The sequence below is a fragment of the Podarcis raffonei genome, chromosome 11, assembly GCF_027172205.1.
Source record: "Podarcis raffonei isolate rPodRaf1 chromosome 11, rPodRaf1.pri, whole genome shotgun sequence".
In the NCBI taxonomy this organism is placed as follows: Eukaryota; Metazoa; Chordata; class Lepidosauria; order Squamata; family Lacertidae; genus Podarcis; species Podarcis raffonei.
This window is the reverse complement of record NC_070612.1, coordinates 16,182,496-16,209,151: the sequence shown is the minus strand read 5'-3', so window position 1 is coordinate 16,209,151 and position 26,656 is coordinate 16,182,496. Positions and strand designations below refer to the sequence as shown.

The window sequence follows — 26,656 nt, the reverse complement described above, 5'->3', positions numbered from 1 at the left end:
CAGGTTGCGATTTGCCTCTTCTGCGTATGCGCATGACATAATTTTGCGCATCTGCGCATGCGCGAGTGGAAAAACCCGGAAGTAACCCTTTCCGGTTCTGGGTCACTGCGGGACGCAACCTGAAAAAACGTATCATGAAGCAAATGTAACATGAGGTATGACTGAAGTGTTTGGACTGAGGGACATTTTGGACAAGCTAGACCTGCACAAATTGGCTGATAATCCACTTGAGTCAGAATGGAACCAGACTGGTTGGTACCTAAAATAAAAAAGGTGGCAGAAAAGCTTGTAAACTGATTCATGAGGGAAGGCCAAAAGGAGTTGAGGAGCGTCGGGTTCAACCTAAATCTAGGGGATGAGAACATTGGTCCAATAGGGGGAGGGGTTGCAGTAGGCATTGGAGGTGCAGAGGTGATAGCAATTTATATCAACCAAAGTTCCATAAGTAAGTGCAGATGACATTTGGGGAGAGAAAGTGTATAAATGTTTATATTCTAATGCTAGAAACCTAGGAAGCAAGCTGGAGCATGTTGTTTTAAAGGATGACATACATACAGGGAGCGTATCCCCTGGAGGAATGGGGAGAGCCATTAGATAGCTTGTCTCTGGATACAAACTCTATAGTGAGGTGTGCAACATGGTGCCCTCCAAATATTGTTTGCCTTTGGTTCCTATTTTGAGAACTTTTAAAAAACTGTACAGTTCCTGTGGTGTTCCACATCATAAGTGCAAATTGCTGTTGACTTTTAATTAATGTTTTCAGGTTGCCAGCATACTTCGTTGTTCCCATGTCTGTCGCTGAAGAGGACCTTTCGGAATATGAAGGAAGAGGAATTCCAGTGAGTATATTCGTAGTCAAGAATTTATGGAAGACATGTATGGGAATGAAGTGAACTTTACACAGGGTGTGTTTAGGACTTGTTGTGGCACAGCTGAAGAATCTGAGTAATATATCAAATGAGTGCAGTTTAAGAACAGAAGCTGGGCAAGAAAGGAGATAGTTTTGTACTCCTGAACATTGGGTCATGTAATTTTGTGTGATGTTAATTTCTATCTATTAAATAAGGATAAATGTTGGCACCACAGAATTCAGAATGAAATTTCTGTACATTCTGTGAATGAAGTTGGGAGAATCTTCCATGGTTTGGAGAACTGGAAGTGGAGCCTCGGGCTTTGCACACTCCCACTTATGTGATGTAAAAAATGTGGCTTCCCTCAAACCAGACTTGGAGACTGATTCAACCTATGTCTTGTACAAACACGAAAATGAGTAGGCAGAAAGCATGTGAGCTAGAGGTTATCGTATGATCATCTAACCTAACTCATGATGTTTAAAAATGATTGCAGTTTATTACTGGCAGTCCTTAAGAAAACTAAATGTAATGCAGAAATGCTGTAGTGATCTAATATTCACTCGTAACATGCTGTTGTATGATGCAGTTACTTTATAACAAAATGAATGCCCCTTGGGTAATATTTACTGATGAGAATAAACGTGTGTTGCAGATTTGGTGTTGGTCTTGCCACAATGGTGCTGCTCTCCTCAAGATGTCTACTCTGCCCAAAGCACAAGATGACAACGCTCTGCAAACACAGAAAATCTTCTTAGAGGAGTCAGTAGTAGCTTCTTTCATTTTTAAGTGTCTGTGAGGATCTTCTCATCAGGCTTTATTTCACTCCTACTTTATATGCATGTTACAAACATTTGCCTATGACTATGTTCATTGTGCTATTACCACAAGGGTGATGTGAACTGCAGGGTTTTTCTCCTAATGTTGACTGACGTATGCAATGCAAGTGATTGTTTGCCATAGATGGCTGTTAATGTTCTTTATACATTCTTCTATCCATCCTGGACCAAAAAACAAAAAACCAATTGCTAACCCAAAGCACAACGATGAAATTCCCAAACAGCAGGGCGCATCTAACTGCCACTAGCTATAGGGCTTGTCTATAGGAGCAGGTCTAAATCAACAAACAAAGCCTATGTATCACTTTGTCTTCACCATTGGTTCTATAAGCATCCCTGGAACTTTGAAGAGGAAGATTATAAACATGTAAAACACCACTGCCATTATGAAAATTAGAGGTACAGTTTTAACAATATAACTGGGAGATACAGCAAAGGCTCCAAGAGCTCAAGTAAATCTAGCATTGTTCCTCCTATCTAGAACTGAAATAGGTAACGTGGGGCCCTCCAGGTGCTGTTGGAGTACAACCACCCATCAGCCCCAGCCAGCATGACTGATGGTCAGGGGTGATGGAAGTTGTAACACAATATCTTACTGGTGGCCACAGGTTCTTTACCCCAATTATAGAGTGAAAAAAACCAGTCAAGAAGACCATGTTGTTTTTTACCAAAGTAATTGCAAAAAAACTGTGTTCTTGTTGACTGTCTTTGCCACTCATGCTATAGCTGATCTTATACTCTGAACCCTAGAAAACTGACATTTATATTGACATGTAAGAAATTGGATTGTAAACTTCCTTGCTTTTTAATTTTAAAATAGTCACTATTAAGCAATTTAAATCATAAGTTTTAATGTGTTTTTCAGTATGTATAAGACACTTGATAACCCTCCTTATGAAGCCATGAAAGTTGATGTCCTGTCAAGTAGTCTTCCGTCTCTGCAAGAGATCCAAATTGCATACACCAGATTTAAACAGCTGTTTCTAATAGGTAAGTGGAAACTATATTGAGGGCACTATGGAGGAATATCCTATCTAGACTTGCTAAAGCAAAAAATACACTTTTTCTCCAGTAACCACCCCACTGGCTGAAGTCTCCATTTGAAATTTGTAACTAAACTTGTATGTTGCTTTTCTGATACATGAAGTGCTGAGAGGAATTAGCTGTTTGCAAATGTGTGAACTCATGTAGTATGTCTAAAGCCAAAGATCAACAGTTCTACAGCACTAAAAGCCATAGCAAAATAGCACTTTACAAAAGAGAGCCACGTCTAACTTCACTACCCCTAGACGTATCTTCTGCTTCTGATACTACTGACTACCATATGTTTTTTCATTCTGTTTTCCTTGTTCAATCCTATCCCTTTGAGTTCAAGGAGTTTCTGTGATAACTTCCCACTTGCTGTCAGTGTCAGACATTTGGTTCCAGTGCTCTACTACTTATTCATTTGAGCTGCTCTATTGTACTGATGACTTACTGCTCTGATTCATGTTTTTTCCAGTGGGTGCAAACATAACAGTCAATACATATCTCAAATATCATTGTGCCTTTTGAAATCTTCTGTTCTTTTGATGTAAAGTACTTGAGTTGCCACCAGAAATAGCTAAAAACAATTTCTCTTCTTTTTACAGATAACAGTACAGACTTCTGGGATACTGATGTGAAATGGTTTTCATTATTGGAGAGTACAAATTGGCTAGAAATCGTAAGGTTGGTGAAACCCTGCTTCAACTGTAGTGCATCTTAAAAAGTTAATGTTGTAATAAGCTAGCAATGCCAAACTTAATCTGAATTAGCTCCAAGATGTAATCACCTGTATAAGATCAAACAATAACACAATGGCTTTATGGACTTCATATCATAATTAAGGCCTTCCATTTAAGTTAATGTGACAATTTTGTTCCATTCATGTAGCAGATGCTGAGTCTGACAGTTAATTTTTCCACCTCAGTTCCCTCTACAGCAGCATCAAGGGTCAGAGTTGGTCCCTTTCATATTAGAACACATAATTTTAGTTTTCAAGGATGAGTCTTCAGGCACATAACAGACACATTTCCTTATTACTGTACAGGAAAGAAGGCATAAAAACCTTGTAAAATACTAGCATTACAAATCTTAAATACTGTATTGATTATTGATGCAGAGCTGAGAAACTCTAAATCATTATCGCCTGAATCAGCAAGGCTGGAATTGGGCAGCAAAGTGATGTGAGCTTCCCAAATGAAAGAGTGAGGGGTGCTCAAAGAAAGGACTTATACCCAATGTTTCCTTTGAAGGAGACAGGTTAGAATTTTTTTCCTGTTACCAAAGAAAAACAAGACTATATTCCACAAAATAGCCAACTTAATGAAAAGGAAAGGTTTGATAACTCATATGCACCAAATGCACTGCATCATCTTTAACAATGTTACTAATGTGTTTACTATTAGCAAACAAAATGTTAGTAACATCTAATAAAACTACATCAAATACAAAGAATTGTTATTTTTGGAAAGCGTATCTGGATAGAATTTACATAAAACCTAAATAATACAGGAGTGTTTGGCTAAAATAACTGTATCAATGTTAAAAATAGCATTTGTTGTGAACACAGCTTGTTTCACTAAGCTATAAAGGAGGATTAAAGGTAAAGGTACCCCTGCCCGTACGAGCCAGTCGTCTCCGACTCGAGGGTTGCGTGCTCATCTCGCTCAAGAGGCCGTGAGCTGGCGCCGTCCGAAGACACTTCCGGGTCACGTGGCCAGCGTGACGAAGCTGCAGCTGGTGAGCCAGCACCAGCGCAGCACACGGAAACGCCATTTACCTTCCCGCTATAAAGCGGTACCTATTTATCTACTTGCACTTAAGGGTGCTTTCGAACTGCTAGGTGGGCAGGAGCTGGGACCGAACGATGGGAGCTCACCCCGCCGCGGGGATTCGAACCACCGACCATGCGATCAGCAAGTCCTAGGCACTGAGGTTTTACCCACAGCGCCACCCGCATCCCTCGGATTAAGGATTAAGTCAGGCCAATTCAACAGGGGACATGAGGTTATTGGTTTAGTGTAGGAAATAAGGGGTACTGATATACCAGTCTGGTATGTAAGTCTGTGGCCCATTTTAGGATGTTAGAAAAATAGAAAAATGCCCTTTATTCCTCTTTTAAAAGATGTTTAATTCTGTTCCATTGTTGTGAGAGAAATCAACTATAGGGCCTGTTTATTGTGTCTGGAATCAGCCAAAATGGGTACAGAAGTGGGAGATGTTTGTCAGTTGTGCTAAAGCATTGTATTCATGTTCTAGGAGATGTCTGAGAAAAGCAGTAGAGATTATTGATTTGCTAGAAGCAGAGAATACAAATGTTCTCCTTATAGGTAAGTTGTGTACATTCTTCTTTCCAGTGTGCCTTCCACATAGCTGCTCTGCTCTAAGTAGCTGAATTGTAGAGTAGTTCTCAAACATATGTGAAGAAAGGAGTTGAGTTTCATGAACTGCATTCTATATTTAGAGTTGCCCTGGAATTATTAAAACTTGTAGGGTTGGACAGTAGCCATGCTGCTGTTGCAATCCCTTCTCTAGTTGACACCTGACACATAGCATTGGCAGGCAAGGGGATTATTCAAAGAGGAAGAGTTGAATATTTAAGGTCTACAGCTGAGTACACTTCATATGTTAAATGTATTCAGAAGATCGTAAGCGAGGGGTTTTGAGCCTTACTCTGCAGTATGCTTGGAGCACAATCAAGCCAAAGCAGTGAATTGAAGGACCACTGACTTCAGTGGTAGATGGTTTCTTGCTGAAATTAATAAAATAAAGATCTTAGCTTTGGATGGCACCCAGATTTATTTGCAGGTCTTCTCGTGAAGCTGTGCTGTAGGTGCTTGGGCATTAATTTGCCATGAGCAGTTTTAAGATCTCATGGTGACTTCCTCCCCACCAAAAGAGAACAGGTCAAAATCGTCTCAGAGGGAGCCCAGAGTATGCTCACTTCCCAAAATAGTTGTTTACAGCCAATTGTTTTGGTGCTTGCAGAGCTTATTCTATGGGTATTGCAGTTGAAGTTTACTTTGAAGTACACAGCATGGGCTGTCAAATGGGCATGCAAAATGCTTAATTTCCACAGTGCAGGTGCTGATTTTGCAGATCCTTGTGGGAGAAGAGTGCATTTCACACTTGGGATGATACACTTTGTATAAAGCTTTTACAACACAGTGCATTACAAGTTTGCTTATATGTTTGGTAATCTTTTCTAGAAGTTGGTTCAGTCATTTTGACAGTTAGATTATTTGCTAAACTCCTAGGATTTCTGGATATTGTACAGTGGTACCTCGGGTTACATACGCTTCCAGTTACACACTCCGCTAACCCAGAAATAGTGCTTCAGGTTAAGAACTTTGCTTCAGGATGAGAACAGAAATCGGGCTCCGGCGGCACGGCAGCAGCAGGAGGCCCCATTAGCTAAAGTGGCGCTTCAGGTTAAGAACAGTTTCAGGTTAAGAACGGACCTCCAGAACGAATTAAGTACTTAACCCGAGGTACCACTGTACAAGGTTAAGAAAACAGTCCCTGCCTGCTGGCTTATAATGTAATATACTTTATGCAAAAGAGATGGGATAAAAATAGAGAACAAACTCTGGCAGTATTTCTTAGTTGCATTAAATGTCTGGCCAGGTGAGATGGCTACTGAAGGAGTTGGTTCTGTGTAAGGAAGGGCTTTGGCAATTACTCCAAGGGAATGTAGATGGCCTGCTGCCTTTCCCCCCCTTTGCTGCAGCCAGGTGGAACTGCTAATTCATAGGTCTTGTGGCACATAATTCAAACCACAACCCTAACTACTATTAATATTGACTGTGCATAATGTCTGTGGCAGTATATCTCAAGTCTAGTTTAGACAGAAGAATTAATGGTAGGGAGGAAATGCATGCTTCCATGGCGTGATATAAACTCTGGTAAGTGACCAAGAGGCCATTGGTTGTTTTCAGAGATGGCTTTGGGCTATAGAAAAGTGCTTTTGCTTTTGTGAGGCAAGGTGGTTGATTCTCACTGAGGCCATTGGTTGTTTTCAGAGATGGCTTTGGGCTATTGAAAAGTGCTTTTGCTTTTGTTCCATAACTCCCAAAGGTGCATTTTTAAGGGGTGTGGGAGAGGCTGCACTAGATAGAAAAGTCTGAAAATTTGTGTGCCTAAGGTCACACATGCAGAAGTGTTTTCCACTAGCACGTATTTACCATTCATGGTCTTCGCCAACTCTTTTCCTAGATATAGGTAGGTAGCCGTGTTGGTCTGCCGTAGTCAAAACAAATAGTTCATGCATGTATCTGAAGAAGTGTGCATGCATACAAAAGCTCATACCAATAACAAACTCAGTTGGTCTCTAAGGTGCTACTGGAAGGAATTTTTAAATTTTATTTTCCTAGAGTCTTGCTGGAATGGGTCTCATTTATTAAGCAGCTAAGATTTCAAAGAGCAAGCTTTGATTCACTAAATGCCTTAGTGCAATCCTATAATCATTTGCGTTGGAGTTACCATTCAGCTCAGTAAGGTTTATGTTATGGCTAAACATGCGTAGGATTGAGCTGTAGGTCTTACTATTTCTCACCAGCTCATTTACATTAAAGTTTAGCATATAAAACAGAATTAAGCACTCCTTGAACTGTAGGATTCCCTGTAGGATTGTTTACTTTTCAGTTTCAAAGGTGGCTTTCCATGTAGCATAGTTGGTGAGATCAGGATCCCATTGTTCTACAGTCTGCAGTTTTCAGCCTCGTGGCAGGTGGCGAGAGCTGTGCAAGCAGAGCAACATTGCTCCACTACCTCCTGAACATAGTGTTGCTGCCAGTTCCTGAGAGGGAGAGCTGCAAGGTGAAGGAGCTCAGCACAGTGTGGTGGTAGGAGTATTGGATTGGCTCCTCAACTGTGCTGAGCTTTCCCCCCTCTTTGTTTCAGGAACCAGCAGTCACGCTCAGTATTTGGGAGGCAGGTGAGCAGGGCTGCCCCACTGTTACTGGCCAGTCCTTTCCACTGAAAAACCCACCTGCAGTCCCTGGATAAGCAAAATGGTACTACTTAGGGATCCAAGTTTGCTCTGGCTCTATAAACCATATTGAGTGAAATTATGGTTTATGGGGAAACATTATGCGTCTTAGTTTCCTCATATTTTATCTGTTCTTCCCTTTTTGTACCAATAATTTGAGGTATATATGTCATGCCCTAAAGAAATGGGATAAGCCCTCTCTGTAAGTGGTCACTGGACTCTTTCATTGGGTTGATGCTTCATTTCCTGATAGTGTAACTCGGAGGTTTTCAACCTTTTTGAGTCCATGGCTTCCTTGACCAACTACATGTTTTATCTGGCACCCCTGTGGGGCTCAGGAGCCCAGTTATGTCATTCCTTGCTTGCAGGGCTGGCGGTCTCTCACCCTTTTTCAAACACCCTCCCTTGTGGAGTGTTTTCTCATCCTTCTCTCCTCTTCCCTCTCCATGGGAGTCCTCTGGGCAGCCTCTGCTGCTGCCCCTGGTCTCTGAGCTGCCCTGCCTGCCCCAAAGAGAGCTGCCTCCCAGAGGCACCATTTGCTTGGGAAGCTTGTAGCCAGGGCTTCTGCAACAGCCAGCCACACAAGGAGGGACAGAGGCCAGTGTTGCCCGCGGCACCCCTGACCATCATTCAAGACACCCTAGGGTGCCATGGCACACTGGTTGAAAATCATTGGTGTAACTAGTTTTAGAGGAAACAGAATAAGCACCCTTGTTGAAGTTGGGTCTGTAAATCTTGGATACAGTGGTACCTCAGGTTACAGACTCCGCTAACCCAGAAATAGTACCTCGGGTTAAGAACTTTGCTTCAGGATGAGAACAGAAATCGTGGTGCAGCGGCAGCAGGAGGCCCCATTAGCTAAAGTGGTGCTTCAGGTTAAGAACAGTTTCAGGTTAAGAACAGACTTCCAGAACGAATTAAGTTCTTAACCCGAGGTACCACTGTAGATGTATGCATGCCTATGGGGTCTTTACTGTGGCTTTTTACTAAGTAACCTCCTTACATCCTGAAATGTCGGCTTAGTTGGAAATCACTTTAGCATATTACTTTGAGATTTTATTTTGGCTGGACACCTGCATCTTCCTTCTGTCTCATCTCCTTATTTTCCTTCTTTCAGTGAAGACCCTGTTTTCTGCTGTCCCATTTTTCTCCACCTGTGAGTAGAGTACTGTTGGTTAGCCTACAGATGGGTAGATTAGGGAGGCTGGCATTTAGCACTGTGGCTAATTGGTAACTGTGCCATTCAGCTAGGACTGGGAACATTCATCCTGTCTGCATTTTGAAACAAACCAACTCCCCAACAATTAAGTGCATTGACATAATTATCACTCTTCTCTGAATTTTGGAAGTTATTGGCTTAAAGATTGCAGTAAAATGCCCACTTTGGGATAAAACATGTTTAGAAATGCATGCATTGAGATAGAATATGTATTTAAATACATATTTGGCACACTTAAACATTGGATTATTGCACAAACAGGCTAGAACAGACTTATGAATGTACGTATGGAAGACTGACACAGGCCAGAAATGGACTGATTCACCCACCCCTACACTAAGCAAGCTCAAAACTGGCTACTTTTAAGTAGCTTTCTCTTTGGTGAAAACATTATGCAATCTTTCCAAACTTGCTTCTTCAATCTTGCATCCTGCACACAGTTGTGTTCTTTCCACATGCAGCATTTAGAACATTGTACGAGGTTTTTCAGCTATGTGTTATGAAATCTTACTGTGATCTGTGCTGGGGTTTGCCTTGACCACTGTGAAATAGTTTGTGTGCTGCTTTGGGAATCTATATCCCTAGTTGACATAATCAAGAATGAAAGGGAAACATCTGAGATTTGTTCTACTAGTGAATATGAAATTTCACCCAAAGGACTATGAAGTAAAAATAGCCAAAGTACTGTGTTTCTGAGAAAGCAATACAGGTATCCTTCCACTTATGCACGATCAACTTGTGTGCAACCATGTATATGGGCAGTGATGGGGAATAAATAATTTCATACTGGGAAATGGAAGGAGAGAGCTGGAGAATACATTTGGCTCATGAGGAGACCCTTCCCAGAGCCATAATTGGACTTTAGTGAAGGTGGAAAAGAGACTGGAGTTCCAGCAGGGCTTTGTTTACACTGCTCAGCCTCCTTGCCTGACAGCTGATGTGTGGGGTAGTGCAGCACACTTTTCCGCATGTCTTCCAGCCTCCAGCCGCCCCCAGAGTTTCAGTTCCAGTTGTGGATATTTTGGGTACAGTATTTTTTATATGGATTGGAGAAGAGATCAGCAAACAGGACACATAAAGGGTGCTCCCCACTTAAATGATTTTCACACATGCGTGTGGGGCGCCTGTATTTTGGTCACTACTACTATATCTAGTCACACTATGCTACGCTATGCTATTCTTGGTCAGTTTGAGGTAAAAGGTCTCTTAATAGAAAGGGGCAGAGTTGGGGGGGTTCAGTAAACCCCATTTGTCAAGAATCCTGAAGTGGCCAATCCTTTATTGTAGGTACCAAGTTTTAAGTAGGAACTGTTAATTTTTGCAATTTATATAGTTCCTTCAAGTGTTTATAAAAGGATTTGTCGTGTCTCAAATGCTTCCATTTCTTTTTTCTCTTCAGAAGAGAATGCTTCTGACCTGTGTTGTGTAATCTCCTGCCTGGTTCAAGTTATGATGGATGCACACTGCAGAACTAAGCTGGGATTTCAGAGTCTTATTCAAAAAGAATGGATCATGGGAGGACATGCTTTTCTGGATCGGTGTAACCATCTGTGGCAAACTGATAGAGAGGAGGTATGACAAAATGAAATTCTTGAAGTCTTTGTGCAAAACCATATCCTCTAGGATGGTATTAAAGGGGGAAGGCTGAGAATCATAATGGAAATACTGCGTTCAGCTATTCAACAGTAACAACGTAGTATGTTTTTGAAGTAACTTAATTTGGACTTTAGAAAAATGATAGTACAGTATAGTATAACTCTGTACCTTAAGAGCCCTAAATAAGGAGCCTGCCTATGTAACATGGCCTTTAGAAATGGGTATGAGACTAGGCCCAGGCCAAGACCTACAATGTAAAAAATAACTCCTCCTCGTCCCCACCAGCCATACTTAAGTTGACAAAGGTCAATGAGGAAAGGGTATCACATGGAATACCCCCTTGGGTAGGTTCAGTCTTGGTGAACTCAATGCATCAAATACCCCACATAATCTATTGCATAACGTCTGGTTTTTTCTTTTCTTTTAGGCACCACTTTTCTTGTTGTTCTTGGATTGTGTATGGCAGTTGGTTCAACAGTATTCACTAGCCTTTGAATTTACAGAGACTTACCTAACTGTCTTGTCGGATAGTCTGTACATTCCAATATTTAGCACCTTCTTCTTCAATTCTCCGCATCAAAGAGACACTACCAGGGTATGAACACTGGGGGCTGTGGGGAATTACAGATGGGTTGTCTTGGTGCAGCTGAATTCTCTTTGGATTTATGACAGCAGTACAATCAAGTGCCAATAAAAGCCTTGTTTCTATAAGGTACAAATGCTAGTGTTTTTGTTTTGTTTCTGTGTATAACCCATTCTAACAACGGTATATAAAGTTGTGCAGTGTGTTGAATCACTGCCTCTTTCTGCTGGAAACCTTTTCAGCCCTTCTCTGGCTTCTGATACCTCGCCAGACATTGCTCACATACTTTCAACTCTTTGCAGCCATGAAGGTTACTCTTCATATAAAAAAGAGAACTAAAATTTTGGAATCTGTACAGACACGATGTAGTATCTGTCTTGTATTGCACAGATGTCAGTATGATTGAAGCAAACTACCTTCTATCCTATTCAGAGGGGGACACCCCCCCAATTCTCTCCTTCAGTGCTTTCATGAGCTATAGGAATCCTGAGTGTCACTTCTCAAGGATGGATGTGAACAAGATACCTTGAAAGTTGTTCCTCTGCCACGGTTTCAAAAGAATTATGATCTAACCGGGTCCTTCTTTGAAGGAAGGTTATACTTGAGTGCAATATTACCACTTAAGTCTTTAAAAATCAATGGCTGAAGAAATTATTTATTTTTTACGTATCCACCCTTTCCCTCCTCATACTATTTGAGGTAGCATGGGATTCCCAGGTAGTCTCCCATCCAGACTGACCAGAGCTGTTTAACTTTAGATAACCCATGACTGTCATATGCCTTCAGACCATGTCCTGGATCAAGTAGATTTTCTGTTCGACTAGGTGTACAGAAACGCTTGGTACAGTGAAGTTATACAATGCCATGTTGAGAAATGTGTTCAAATCCTGCTAAGTCTACGCAGACCAGAGAGGTGGTTGAGGGAGCTGAAATTGCTGAAGTAAAGATGTTACTTGCAGTAAAGAGCTAGTATGAACTGATGCTTATTAGAAATATATCCAAGATTCTAATTCTTGTCTGTTTTTCTTTGATAGTATGGAGGAAGCCTTAATACAGAAGGCACCAAACTTAGTTATCTTCATGTTTGGGACTGGTCTGTGCAGTTTGGACCTGAGGCACAAGCCTTGCTGAATAATCCTCTTTATGCTGAGAAGCCAAAACATGATAAGATTCAGAAAAAACCTACACGATTAAAGGTATGGTGTCCAACTCTTACCCTTAAAACTCTATATCATTTTTCTGCCTTATGTAAATAACAGTGGCTGATGACTTGTGTCACCCACTGTTCAGTTAAGGTAGAACCTGTGGATTTCTGCAAATAGTTTTCTCAGTGCCAATATCAAAAGCAAGGTTTACAGCTTATCTTGCTGCATTATTTTCAGCATCAGATACTTCAATCATTGCCATGATTTGCTGCCTTAATTGATTGCTATGAGTTAACCATATAAAGCTAAGTAAAATAGTGTTAACATATGATTAGGTAAAGGGACCCCTCACCATTGGGTCCAGTCGTGGCCGACTCTGGGGTTGCGGCGCTCATCTCACTTTATTGGCCAAGGGAGCCGGCGTACTGCTTCCGGGTCATGTAGCCAGCATGACTAAGCAGCTTCTGGCAAACCAGAGCAGTGCACAGAAACGTCGTTTACCTTCCCTCTGGAGCGGTACCTATTTATCTACTTGCACTTTGTGCTTTTGAACTGCTAGGTTGGCAGGAGCAGGGACCGAGCAATGGGAGCTTACCCCATTGCTGGGATTTGAACCGCCGACCTTCTGATCGGCAAGCGCTAGGCTCTGTGGTTTAACCCACAGCGTCACCTGCTGCATCACAGCCATTTTCTGGTCTTTGGGATTAACTTTGAAATTAACCCATAACAAAAAACTTAAAATGCAAATAGTTATTTAATTAAAAAGTATACATCAGTATATTTTGTATGTGCCCTCAAATAATTTTTCATTTGAGAACCACTAAAGGATTTGCAGTCTTAAGCATGCCAGGTGAATTCTTTCACAATTTGATGGGAAAGGATATAATCCTTTTTTGAACTGCAACAGGGGGTTTAGTGAGTTGCCTGACTGGTATGCATCTGAAATCTGCAACTGTTTTGCTGAGCAGATTTAGGCAGTTTTTCAATAACTTGTAAAAACTTTCAAAGATGTGGCCAGTTATCCTGTTTTCTGAGGGGCAGTGTCTTGACTTACTGACCCATTAAATGTTTTTGTTAGTTAACTAAATTTAATTCTAATTTCACTCCTCTCTCAAAACACTATCTCAGTTGAGAAGAGATGGTTGATATTCTCAGGAACTTTCTTACTTGGCTGAGTAATGTGTTGTGTTATAGCTGCTTAGCTATATTTTTACCAAAACACTGGTAAGTTGTAGGCTATGATAGCTGTTAAAATGCAACTTAAATCTGTCTTAAACTAAACTATTGCCTATGTTCATCCTTTTCCCCCCTTCTTTTTTCTTTTTTTTACAAAAAGCATCAACGGCAGCTTTCCTTACCATTGACACAAACAAAACCGTCCCCCAAAAGAGGGTTTTTTAAGGAAGAAACGGACCAGTTAATAAAAAACCTCCTTGGCAAAAGGATCAGCAGGCTGATAACATCTGCCGACGAACTGCAGAATACCTCCAGAGAATTTTATGAGAGTTGGCACTCCAAACCTGCTGATGTCCATGGAATCCTGCTGCCACGCTTAGAAGGACCAGAAATCAAAGTGTGGGCGCAGAGATACTTGCGATGGATCCCTGAAGCTCAGCTGCCTAGTGGTGGGACAGTTGCCACTGCAACAAAAGTCTGGGATGTGATGGAGGATGTGCAAGGTTTGCAGAAGCAAATGGATGAACAACGCAGCCAGAGTCTCTCAGAGGAGGGCGCTGCAGCAGAGTCTCCCTTCCAGAGAAATCCTGCTCGCCTGTCTGCTTTATTTCCATTTGCTGGGCTTCAAAGACATTCCCTCAAGCCAGTTTTACCTACGAGCACCTGGAAAGATTTGGAAGGTGAGGACTTGGCTAGGAGAGATGATGAGTATGTTGATTTAGGGGATGTTTGATGTGAGGCTTATGCTCACAAACAGAAATGAAAGTACTGGCACACTTCTCTCCAAACATAAAATTGGTTTCCTGGCAGTGGCTTTCCCTTCTGCCCGATGAAGCTTTTAGCATATGAAGATTTCCTCACTTGAGCACCCGCAATATTTTCTACATGAGTTTTGATCAAGCATTTTAATTAGTTCTTTCCATAAGCATGGGAGATACATAGCTGTGTTGCATAGGGCCCAGTTGAAAAATAAAGTAAAATACAAATTAGTTGCTCAATCATGGAAAGAGTTAAGGTGTTGGGGCACTCTCAAAATCATAATAAACTTCTTGTTGGAACATAAAGGGGTGGTGGTCTCAGAAATATCCACCAGAATTTTAAAATGTCCTAGTCAGGTAAGTGTGTCTTCCAGGCACAACTTATAATGCATAGAAAAACGTGTGCTGTTTGAAAGACACCCCCCGGCGTTTCTAAGAAGAATCAGGTGCCATGTTTTGTTTTGTTTTGTTTTTAATGAACTTGACAGGGTCATACCTGCCTTTTTAAAACTCCCAACTAGAGAAATACTAGGTGTTTCTCTCATTCATCCTACTTGTTCATTGTTGTATCTTAATAAGTGTCTTAGTTTTCAGTAACTTAAGATAACAATCTCTTGTGCCAGTCTTCTTTTGTTTCCATCATGTTATTATCCTGCCGCCTTGGTGTGTGACGTCTGGAACACACACTATCCAAGTACAGGATGGGGTAGAACTTAAAAGATGACAATAAGCCAGACTTTTTCTTCCAGATTGCATAGGGTGCTCATGTTGAACTTCCTCACTAGCGCCAGTAGCTTGCACTGAATCTCAAGTCCTTACTTTAGGAAAGGCAACTAAAGAGCTATATTCAGCTTTGAAACTGGATTTGTCATCCAGTACTGCTATTTTATATAAACATGACATTAAAGCTAGCTATGAATGTAAAAGTTTATGCATTGGAGTTGAATTGCTGGATGTTGTCACAACAGTACCTCAGTTATAAAAGCCATATGAAAACTGCTTATTAAGTTTTGTCTGCCTATACCAAGCAGATAATTCAGCTCTGAAATAGAGGCTTTGAGAAGTCTAGAGGGTAAAGTCTTAATGTACATAAATCCAGAAGTAGCCCACAAGATAGAATTGGCTCTTAGTAACCCTTCCTCCTTGGAGGGCTGGAGCTTCATGGATATGACAGTGCACAAGTGGTTATTGTACTAGCCCAATGAGATTCTAGGTACAGTTTTAAAGCATTGCCTTGGAGTATATCCAGTGTGCTATACCTGCTTGTTTTTTACGTTGTATTGGGAGCTAAGATTAGACTTCCAAAAGAGTGGATTGGTGTAAATCAGGGTAGCTAGCCTGTGGCTCTCCAGATGTCATTGGACTCCAAATCTCATCAGCCTAAGCTGTGGATGATGGGAGTTGTAGACAACATCTGGAGAGCTACTTAGAGCTACCCTGGTATAGATGAATGCCAAATGGAAACCTCAGAATCTATGTTGCCTTATGCATTTTGCTACTGTAAGCTCCTTGAGCTTTCAGTATTCTTAAAACACAATAATTCTATTTGTATATGAGCCTTCCGAAAGCTAGCATTGCACACTTTTGTTTCTTAAAATTTATTTAGCATTTATACAGGAGTTTCTCTCAAATTAGTACAGGCTGTACATTTTATAGCTACTTGATTATGATTTTGAGTTCACTTTGGGTGAAAAACACTAACGATGGAAAGGTTGTTTTTTAAAAAACATTTCCTTTGACAGCTAAACAGTTGTAATATATTGGTCGTGGAAATGTATTTATATTTAAGCTGTCAAGTATTGTGTATATAGGAAACTCATGGATATGGAGGGATTTTTATAATGGCTTATGGAACTGCTCCACTCTAATAGGAACGAGTATGGTATTGATATGATCAGAACACACCACTGTGGATGGAAACATATTTAATTCACTATACTGAATTTTCTGGTATTCTGTTTTATACCTCCCAGTTTTACACTGAATACAAGCTTAGCATTAACAGTACTAAAGGAAAAAAAACTCTTCCTGTTTACTTTAATGGACTATTTGGACAAATGTATTTGTTTAATAAAGTGTACTTTTACTATTTTAACTTGAAAAGTGTCTTTGTCAATATCAACGATTAAGCTGTTTGCATAGTCTAGTCCAGGGTTTCCCCAACTTGGGTCTCCAGCAGTTTTTGGACTACAGTTCCCATCACCCTCACCCATTGGTCCTGATAACTAGGGATGATGGGAGTTGTAGTTCAGAAACTGCTAGAGACACAAATTGGGGAATCCCTGGCTCTAGTGTTTTGCAGTACTAATGGATGCAGTAACCTTACCATTGGTTTCAGAATTCCTGATAATCAACAGCAGAAGTGCAGATCCATACAAAACTTGCCTTCTGCGTAGTCATACCTTGCATGTAACCCACTGCCATGTACAGCAGGGATGGGGAGCCTGTAGCCTTCTAGATGTTGGACTACAATTTGATCTATGCTGGTAGACCAGGTCCCCTGATCTACAGGCCTCAACAGTTACGCTCTATACAGTCACATGTGGCCCTGCCGCCAGGCAACCATGATTTATTATTTCATTTTTGTACTCTGCCCTTCCTCTGAACAGGAGCACAGAGCAGCTAATGCACACAGTACTATGAAACGATGTTTAAAAGCCACAACAATTGAAAATAACTTTTCAACACAGCCACTGTAATCAGCTTAGCAGACATCTGCTTCAAATCCTTTTAAGTCCCAAATGACTGGACAAATAAGTGTCCTTTTTAGCTTGCTCCAGAATATTTGTCTCGTGCCACTGTCCTACTAGCCACACCAACAAGACCATGAGCAAAAATGAGACCAAAGCCTCCTAACTTGGAAGCTGCAGAAGTGGGGAGCATCCCAGCAGCTTTGCAGCAATCTGGATCTACCATTTGAAGGAGGATGGGGGGCACTGGAAGCATGTCCCCCACCTCTTTATATCAGGGGAGGAAAAACTCCTGCAGCCCCTGCTCAGCAATGGGGCTGCTAGTACCCTCCCTTTCTGATGAAAATGGGTGTGTTGGGAGGTTTTTCTGTTGAGGTGTTTACTCCTAACCAGCAGGACTTTTCAATTGGCCAGCCATGGCTTTGACTTTGTAGCTTGCTTGCATTCAGCAGCCACTTTTTCTCTCTAGGTCACAGCACCACCACTGAAATTCTAAGCTCTACTTTGTCTGTAACTGGCTCAGGGCAGTGCTCTTCCCATTTGCCGGCTGTCATCTCCCTGTCTTTGTTCTCTGCTATGGGGATCTCATGAACACAGGAAGCTGGGTCCAGGTATTAAGAGTCTAACTTCATTTAACTCCAAAGATTCATTAAATTCTAACATTTACTAAATCCAGGAATTTAGGGAAATCAGGCACCCCCAACTCATATCAATAGAAATGTGGATTTGGAAATAAAGGTCACTTTAAGTACTCAGTGTTACAAGACCTAACTCACTAGACTCCTGTTATATTAAGATGAATTAAGAGCTGATTTTGTAAAAGCTGAGGTGGATTAGCTTAGTTTGGAATATATGTATATTTATTGTAACCTCTTCTGCGTCTACATCACATGGCAGGAAACTAAACCTAAATAACAACCTGTTTTTGAAGGTTCCCATTTTCATATATATAGGCAACAGCAACAAGCTGAAGTACAGTTAGCAGGCACATGTACTTGGGTTTACTGGACTGATAGGACTTTGGAAGATTTCTGGTCTTGTGATTCCTGCTCCCTTGCCCCATTTGAGGGCAGTTTTCCGCTTATGTCCTAAGGAGTTGCACAGCCTACTCCCATGTCATATGCATGGGGGGGGGGGGAAGCTCAAATGCAATAGAGATGGAAAAGGGAACAGGAAGCACAAGCCAGCTGTGTTTCTGCTTCCTGTTCTTGTTGTTTCATGTCTGAAGTGGCTTTTCCTCTTAAAGATTTGCAGGGAGGGGGAGGGATACTTGAAGGCTTGCAAACTTTTTAACAGTAGCTCTTCAGAAGGCAGACCTTATTTTAAGAACAGGAAGCTCTCAGCTTGGGCACAGGGCCTGCCTGTAGTCAGCATTTGCTAGGATTTTCCCACCCAGTGCCTTTCTGTTTTGTAGCCACATTCTGTTGGATCCTTTCTCCCCAGTGTACTTGAGGGCACAAAGCCAATACAAAATTAGCAGCCTCATAACTTAAGAATTATATATCCACAAAGATAAGAGAATTTTAAGCAAATCTCAGTTGCTACGGAAAAGTAGCAAATTGTGCTTCTTTCCAGAGATTTTACCGTGCAATAAGCCTTAGAAGAAAAATTGCCATTCTTTTTAGGGTTCTTTTGCTAGAGCAGGGGTTCCACAGATCACTAATGGCCTGCAAGCTTCATTGAGGTGGTCCATGTGAAGGACACTTCTATGGCATGCAAATTGTAATGCAATGAAATACAACAGGAAATAAAAGGAATAGAAATATAATTAAAAACAAACAGCATGTATGAGCTGCCACAGTGCATTTCAGTTGCTATAACAGGCAGAAAAATCATTGAGTGGTTGGCCATGACCCTGGGCAATTTTCAAGGAGTGCAGGGGGAAAGTTTGAACTGCTGTGCTAAAGATTTCCTTATCTCATGAATGCCTTCATGGAATGGAAAAGGGTGATGAAAATGTACCAGTTTGATCGGCTGGGCTGCAGAAGACTTTTTGTGTACCCATAATTGACGTACTTCAACAAATAACAATGGAAGCACATAGCCTTCTTTTGGAAAGAGATCGTATCATCAGATGGCGCTGATATGCTGATACTACTTGCTAGATTCCCTTCTCAAGCTCCTTTTTAACTTTTTACTTTGAAGATGTTAGTGACAATACTGCTTCCCAGCAACTGTCACAATGGGAAAGTGTACCCTAGCACCCCAGAGTGCATAAACTCTTAAGGCCAGGATACTGCCTAAAAACCTAGTCAATTTATAGATTTAGTTGCAAAGCTATTTATTTTATTACATAGCTATCCCTATCTCTTGCATTTAGGGCAGGGGCCAGCAAACTTTTTCAGCAGGGGCCGGTCCACTGTCCCTCAGACTTTGTTGGGGGCCGGACTATATTTTGGAAAAAAATTGAACGATTTTCTCCCGCCTGCAAAGAGGCCTGAAGGTGCTTTGCTTTACCTAGGCACAGGCAAACTCGGCCCTCCAAATGTTTTGAGATTACAATTCCCATCATCCCTGACCACTGGTCCTGTTAGCTAGAGATGATGGGAGTTGTAGTCCCAAAACATCTGGAGGGCGAGTTTGCCTATGCCTGGCTTTACCTGTCCCAGTTGTCGTCCCAATAGCCGCAGCTGGGCTTCTTCAGCCAGCCAGGCGCCGTGGCAGGGTAGGAGGCTGTGTTGGCTGGCGAAGACAGAAACAGCAGCCCCGGCAGATGAACCGTGGACGGAGGTTGGGGAACCGGGGTGTCGCTGGAGCTTTTACCCACCACACCTGCTGCTGCTTCTGCTTCCCAAAAGGGACTGCGGAGTAGACAGAGCCACCCACCAACCCACAAGCGGCGGCTGCAGCCACCACAACGACCCGCCTGAATGCCATGGGAGAAATGAAGGAGGCAGGCAGGCAGGCGGTGACAAAAAAAGCGCACATGGAAGCGGTGTGGAAAAGGGGCGCGGAGAAGGAAGGGTAGACTGATGGAGAGGGAGGAGGAGCAGGAGGAAAACGCAGCAGCCACTGGCATCACACGCCCCCTTCACAGCGCAACCCTGCTGAGGCGAGCAGGCGAGTGAGCTGACTCCTGCCGTCGATGGCGCTCGTCATGGGACAAGATTGCTCCGTCCCTGAGAGGAGAAGTGCCGCCGTGTGAGGGAGAGGGAAAGAATGCACGTGCTGGTGATCTACATGGTGATTCCTGGACCGTCCGCAGGTCGGATCTAGAAGGCAATTGGGCCTGATCCGGCCCGTGGACCTTAGTTTGCTGACCCATGATTTAGGGCATGCATTTGGCAACTAAAAGGGGAGTTTTCAGATCATGCTCCTTACACTGGCCTTACATTGCTGCAGTCACACACCCTGACCTACTTCACAGGGTGGTTGTGAGAATAAAATGGACAAAAGGGATAAGCTTGTACACCATCTTGAGCTTGGAGAAAAGGTTGAATAGAAATGCAATAAATAACCAGACCCACACCAGCAATGTAGCACCTCGTGTGCTTTCAGACCATACCCTGGGGACTATGCAGCAAGTTTCAATTTTGTGGAGACGCTTCTTCAACTTTCATGTGCTAGGTTTTGCTGTCTGTGATTCTGGGTATTTTCATAGATGTGTGGGTGAGAGAAAAAGAGAGAGACCAAGACCTTCATGAATGCAGAGGTTGAAGCAGGACCCCTAAAAGTTCTGTTACAGTGGTGCAATGGGGAAGAGGGGAGACCGCAATGCAGAAACCAGTTATCTCTTAACAGGTATATCCATATTATAAGCACATACTTCACTGGCTAACTTCAAAGGATAAATTGTGTTTGAAGTTGAGAGTCACTTTGATCTATGCAGTATGTAGAAAAAAGAGTGTGCAAATTCTGTTTGTCCGGGAACTGCTGGTAATTATGTTAATCTGATTATGTTAATCTGAATTACCGGTAAATCATAAATCTTCTGCTAGGTTTTAAAATTCAGATTTGCTTTTCAAAGGGAATGTTGGGTAAATACGTTGTCCTTCTCCACCCAATGGATAGGTATGACTGAATTGAAGCCTATTTAAGTGTTAATTTAGAGGGCAAATTCTCCCCTCTAAATGGGATTAAATATTGGGTTCTGTATCCCAACAGGTCACACTGCAATCATAGTGTATTACTGTTTCACACGTATGACCAATGTGAAACTGCATGTAAACCTTCCAGCTGTAAGCAGCAAGAATTGCATATTGCATTTTCTTGCACCTGTCAGTGTGATCTAGCGTGGGAGGGGTTTTATCCTGTTTTCAGTATCCTGGGAGGGTGGCAGAATAATGCTTTTTAACTCAGTCCTGCTGAGTTCAGTGTCTTCTCCCAAGTAAACAGTTTTCCGGATCACATGCTCAAAATAAAATGTTAGGTGAGGGAGACTCTGTAAGTGCTGGGCATCCCATCTAATAGGTGAACACATGATGCTAAACATATGTAAGCTCCTTTCCCCAATTTTCATCAGGACAGCAGAACATGGGCAGGGGAAGCATAACCCTTTTATCCCTGTCATGGTTCAGACAAAATTAATGCTGAGTTCCTTTCATATATTAACTGTGAGCCGCCCCCCTCCCAATTCCCCTTTCTCAAATGTTGTTTTGAAGGGATACATTGGCTTGGCTAATAGGTTTAAGAAGTGGAAATTAGACCATTTGTCTGGACTATGAACACTGAATATGTCATAAACATGCATTGTGATGACCGTGTATTCCTGGATGTGATATATATGCCCTGTTAATACTAAGGGCCACACTTACATTTTGCTTTTATGTCCATCTTGGTATGTTGATTCTTTTGTTTCTGACATAGACATCACACATGCACACACCCAAAAAAACATGTCATGCTGCTGTTAGGCTCATTCCCATTAGCAGCAATGGATTGTCATGTTGTGTAAATATTTAAACCACATCAGTTTGTGTGAACATTGTTGGTTCCTCTACATGAGAAAGATTATCAAGATAATTATTGATCTAAGTTTTGGGGTAATTTTCCCAAGTAAGCGGTAACATCTGTGGTGTGCAATCATCACCAGTAATGGTCGCCAGATTAGAAGGTCCATGAATATGTACATAAGATAATGGGTTTTTATCTGGTAACACGCTGTAATTTTAAGAACTACTAATTTTAAGAACCTGAGCTTGCTCTTTTCCTCCCTCAGCCAATACCTGTTTTCCTTGTTGGTTGTGGTTTTTAGATTATGAGCTGCACTAGGAACCTTTTTGAATAAAGAGTGGGATAAAACTGCTTTAAGTAATAAAATGCCGATAAATATATTTGCTGCAGAGAGATTTGCAGCAGGTCACAAGGATTTCTGCCCCAGGTATCTGTAAGATGCCAGTCAATTTTCTCAACAGTAAACTAAGTGATCTTCTGCAAGTCACAATTTTGTCTCTGCTTCAGTCTTCCATTTGCAACATGGGGATAATGCTGGCTTGCAGATTTATTTTCAGGATTACAGGGATGAGGTAAGAAAGTGTTTGGACCCCTAAAGTGTGCTTTCTAAATGCTTGGAGTTATTAAGTACTTTACTGTTCATGTGGGGGTACTCCTTAAAAAGGTACATTTGAATGTACTTTAAGGGGTTTTTTTTGTGCTGGGCATTATTAAACCCTCCCCTCTGGTTCACTGTAATTTTGCACTGTTTGATTGAAATCATACTAATGCATGTTAATGAGTGTATAATTATATGCCTTCTTTGGAATTGCCATTGCTGCCTATCCTGTCATTTCATAAATATAGGTTCATTCAGCTTGAAACTGGCTCCCCAACACTGCCATTTTCTGATTAGCAATTTATTCTTCAAGCTTATCACTTTATGTGAAAACTTCTACATTTACAGAAGCATTCTGTTTGTGTCATATGCACTCCAGAGTTCTGGACTATTATTTATGCATATTAATAGGGAAACACAGTGAAGGCATTGTGGTCAAATGCAGTAAAGACAAGATATACTGTACTGACATATTCATGCACTCTCTCTTTTTATAACATTAGACTTCCATCGCAAAAACGGCACGGCCATTTCACCTACGCAAAGGCAAAACTGTGTGTGCTATTATGTGTACATTTAACAAGGAACTTCAGTCAATCACAGTTTCCTAAAGTATGTATCTGCATGGTTAAGGGTATAACATTTATGGAGCAATGTGAACTGGTCCTAAGAGTATTTTTTTGGATAATAGCAGTCACACAGTGACTATGAGCTGATACCCCAGGTTTATGACAGCTATCCGGCCCAATAATTCTAGTCTTCTATCATAAACATAGCAGGGGATATTTTCTATGGTACCTGCAGCAGAGTGTCTAAGGATGTGCTGCAACATTTCCAGCTTAAAGAACAGGCACTCAAGCACTTAAGGCTGCCTTTGGTGCTGTATAGGATTCTATTCTTTTCTTTGAAAAAATTTATTAGAGTTTATAAAGAGAAATATAAAGAAGATTATCAAATATATTTTTTATCCAGACTAAAACATTAATCTAAGTGAAATAAAACATAGATCCAGAAGAAAAGGAGAAAGAAAGAAAAAGAAAGAGAAATAAAAAAGAGAGAATAATTATTTAGGAATATTTAGGAAAGAAAACGTGATAGTCCTAGTGAGGCAATTCTCAGTGGCTACAGAATGCTGAATGTCTGCTGGAGGGAGAAGTAGTGTGGAGAACATTAGAAGAGAACATGGCTGGCTGATGGCATTTGTCTATATTAGAAACTCCATGTGCTGATACGTATAGACACTTACCGTATTTTTCGCACCATAGGACGCACTTTTTCCCTCCTAAAAAGCAAGGGAAAATGTGTGTGCGTCCTATGGAGCGAATGCAGGGGGAGGCAGGCGGGAAAAGCCCCCAAGAGCTGCACACAAGCTCCGTGCGCTCTTGCGGGCTTTTCCACAGGAGGGAGAAGGGACTGACTGGCCGCATCAGTCCCTTCTCCCACCTCCCAGAAAAGCCAGAAGAAGCCGTGCAGCCCTTTTAAAGTGCGCGCGGCTTCTGCCGGTTTTGCGGGAGGTGGGGGAATCCCCCCACCTCCCAGGAAAGCCCTGCGCAGCGTCTCCCGGCAAGGAGAGGCTGCACGGGGCTATGGATTCTTTAGCCCCACGCAGCCTCTCCCGGGAGTGGGAGGCTGCGTGGGGCTAAAGGAGAAGCCAAAACAGTGAGCGGGATCCATCCCGCCCCCTGCCTTGGCTTGCTCCATAGCTGCGTGCAACCCCTCCGGCAAGGAGAGGCTGCACGGGGCTATGGATTCTTTAGCCCCACGCAGCCTCTCCCGGGAGGGGGAGGCTGTGTGGGGCTAAAGGGGAAGCCAAAACAGCTAGCGGGATCCATCCCGCCCCCTGCCTTGGCTTGTGCCATAGCTGCGCGCAACCCCTCCGGCAGGGAGAGGTTGTGCGCAGCCTGTACGCTGCTCTTTGGGGCTGGGGGGGGAAAGATTTTTTTCTTGATTTCCCCCCCTAAAAACTGGGTGCGCCCTATGGTCCAGTGCGCCCTATGGTGCGAAAAATACGGTACATGGTATATAGTTCCCTGATGCGGTTTATTTGCTTATCGATCACAGAAAGACTCCACTGGAGGTGCATACTTAAAAAACCTTTTTAAAGGTTGGAGCCGTGTAACACAGCTTCTCTGAAGAAGAAAAAGCTAATAAAAATAGATGTATGAGTTAGCTACTCTTAACACTGCAACACTAACATGAATAGACTGCTGACATGAACAAAGGTGTCTCAGACTAGGTGAGATTTGCCTTGGTAGCCAGGAATGCATCTGCCTGGTTAGGGTTGCTCAGTTAGTGACTAACCATACAAATACCAGCACAATCTCTCTTTTGACAGCTTCTTACAAGACAGCTGTATAATTGCCCACCTTTCCTCTCTGTGTGTGTGTGTCACACACACACACGCACATATTTTCAGGAGTTGTGGGTGCTAGAATTCCCCTAAAATTCCCGGATCGAGCTAATGTTAGAATTTAACTAAGACTTAGTGTTAAAACTGTGCTCAACCTGTGCATATTTCAGCTGTGTAGTAGGTGCATCTAATCCTCTGGAATAAGCAAATGGCAAAACCTAATAAAGCCAGGAATAACCTCCTGCATGAGGTGATCACTTGGAGTAATGGACCATTAAGACATCAAAGGAACTGGGAGTTAAGGCACCAATTGAGTAGGGCCCCTCCCTTTACAGATAAGGAGAGCTTATGGCAGAGAGGGTGTAAGCAATAGAAGCAATGTAGCCTAGAGGAGTGATGTAATGGAGATAGTAAAGCAGTGGGTTGGAGAGAAAGGCAGCCTATGGGAGAAGAATGATCCTCTTGGAGGGTAGTGCTGGGAAACCCTTCCATCATAGGCTCAGGTTGTATAAATCTGCAAATAATCTATCATAAACACACCCCAGTCTCTGTTGTGCCTCAAAAGGAAATATGGACCCTGGGTTAGCGAACTTGGCCACCTTACTGCTCACCCCTAAACAGTGAAAAATGGAACAAGGAAATCCAAAGGCATTCCATAAAACTCAACCCACAATAAACGTGTGAGACCAGCACAATAAAAATTTGATGCAAATCACAGGGGCTAAGGGTCAACCTCAACCACAACACTGGGGCTGAAACAACATGATCACAAAAACAGGGCCCAGGAGGAGAACAATACAGGATGCCCAAACTCTCAGGAATATGCACTATATGCTCAAGAGGCATTTTTATGCAGTGAATTGACTTGCTTCCCTTGAGCAATGTGGTGTGTGCAGGGCCAGCCCACTCAGGAGGGAAGGTGTGGCGACTGCCTCAGGCAGCCGGATCCGCAGGGGCAGCAGACCTCCATGACAATACAGTGGTACCTTGGGTTAAGTACTTAATTCGCTCTGGAGGTTTGTTCTTAACCTGAAACTGTTCTTAACCTGAAGCACCACTTTAGCTAATGGGGCCTCCTGCTGCCGCCGTGCCACCGGAGCACGATTTCTGTTCTCATCCTGAAGCAAAGTTCTTAACCTGAGGTATTATTTCTGGGTTAGAGGAGTCCGTACGTAACCTGAAGCGTATGTAACCCGAGGTACCACTGTATTCATTCAGGTATTCATTCACCCATGAGGTAAAAGGAGGCAACTGAGGCAGTATCCGCAGATCCCGATGTAGCTTTTTCTTCCCCTTGATGTAGATCAGCGGTAGGCAACCTAAGGTCCATGGGCAGGATGCGGCCCAATCGCCTTCTCAATCCGGCCCAGCGTGTTTTTACATGAGTAGAATGTGTGCTTTTATTTAAAATGCATCTCTCGGTTATTTGTGGCACCTGCCTGGTGTTTTTACATTAGAATGTATGCTTTTATTTAAAATGCATCTCTGAGTTATTTGTGGGGCATAGGAATTCGTTCATTTTTTTCTTCAAAATATAGTCCGGCCCACCGTGTGGTGTGAGGGACGGTGGACCGGCCCACGGCTGAGAAAGGTTGCTGACCCCTGATGCAGATCTTCCCTCACCTGGGGTGAGGTAATGGGGGCGCCATTTTGGGGTCTGCCTCAGGTGCCGAAATGTCCTGGGCATGTGTGTGTGTTCACGTTCGTCCAAAAAAAAAAAAAGTATACTGCATATTCGCTTTCCTTCACAAGGTGCTCCTCACCATAAAAAAAAGTTTTAAAAAGCGACTCCAACAGATGATACAGAAACAAAAACACGCTCCCCCTTCCTGAGGGCTAGCGCGGGGCAGAGTTTACCTCAGAGTTTACGTCCGCCGCCTCTGAGCCGCCGACTGACTGACCGTCTTAACTTCCTCTCCGCCCCCGCCCCCCATCTTTCTCTTTC

At 42.4% G+C, this 26,656-nt stretch overlaps 1 protein-coding gene and 1 long non-coding RNA gene across 2 annotated transcripts in view; one reads left to right on the top strand and one right to left on the bottom strand.

The window, feature by feature from the left end:
* The window catches only part of MTMR12 (myotubularin related protein 12), a 36,463-nt gene extending 21,729 nt beyond the window's left edge, over window positions 1-14,734 (top strand). Inside the window, exons 8-16 of the mRNA XM_053408474.1 lie at window positions 764-839; window positions 1,507-1,613; window positions 2,556-2,680; window positions 3,322-3,400; window positions 4,973-5,043; window positions 10,322-10,494; window positions 10,946-11,113; window positions 12,136-12,297; window positions 13,583-14,734. Coding sequence (XP_053264449.1) covers window positions 764-839; window positions 1,507-1,613; window positions 2,556-2,680; window positions 3,322-3,400; window positions 4,973-5,043; window positions 10,322-10,494; window positions 10,946-11,113; window positions 12,136-12,297; window positions 13,583-14,155 — 1,534 coding nt within the window. The 3' untranslated portion in view covers window positions 14,156-14,734. The remainder of the gene's footprint in view (window positions 1-763; window positions 840-1,506; window positions 1,614-2,555; window positions 2,681-3,321; window positions 3,401-4,972; window positions 5,044-10,321; window positions 10,495-10,945; window positions 11,114-12,135; window positions 12,298-13,582) is intronic.
* An 8,093-nt stretch (window positions 14,735-22,827) lies between these two features.
* Window positions 22,828-25,100, bottom strand: LOC128423388 (uncharacterized). Its single transcript, XR_008332742.1, has 2 exons — window positions 24,372-25,100; window positions 22,828-23,602 (listed from the first exon to the last, which is right to left on the bottom strand). It is a non-coding gene; the product is annotated as an uncharacterized LOC128423388 (long non-coding RNA).
* Window positions 25,101-26,656: the final 1,556 nt, after the last annotated feature.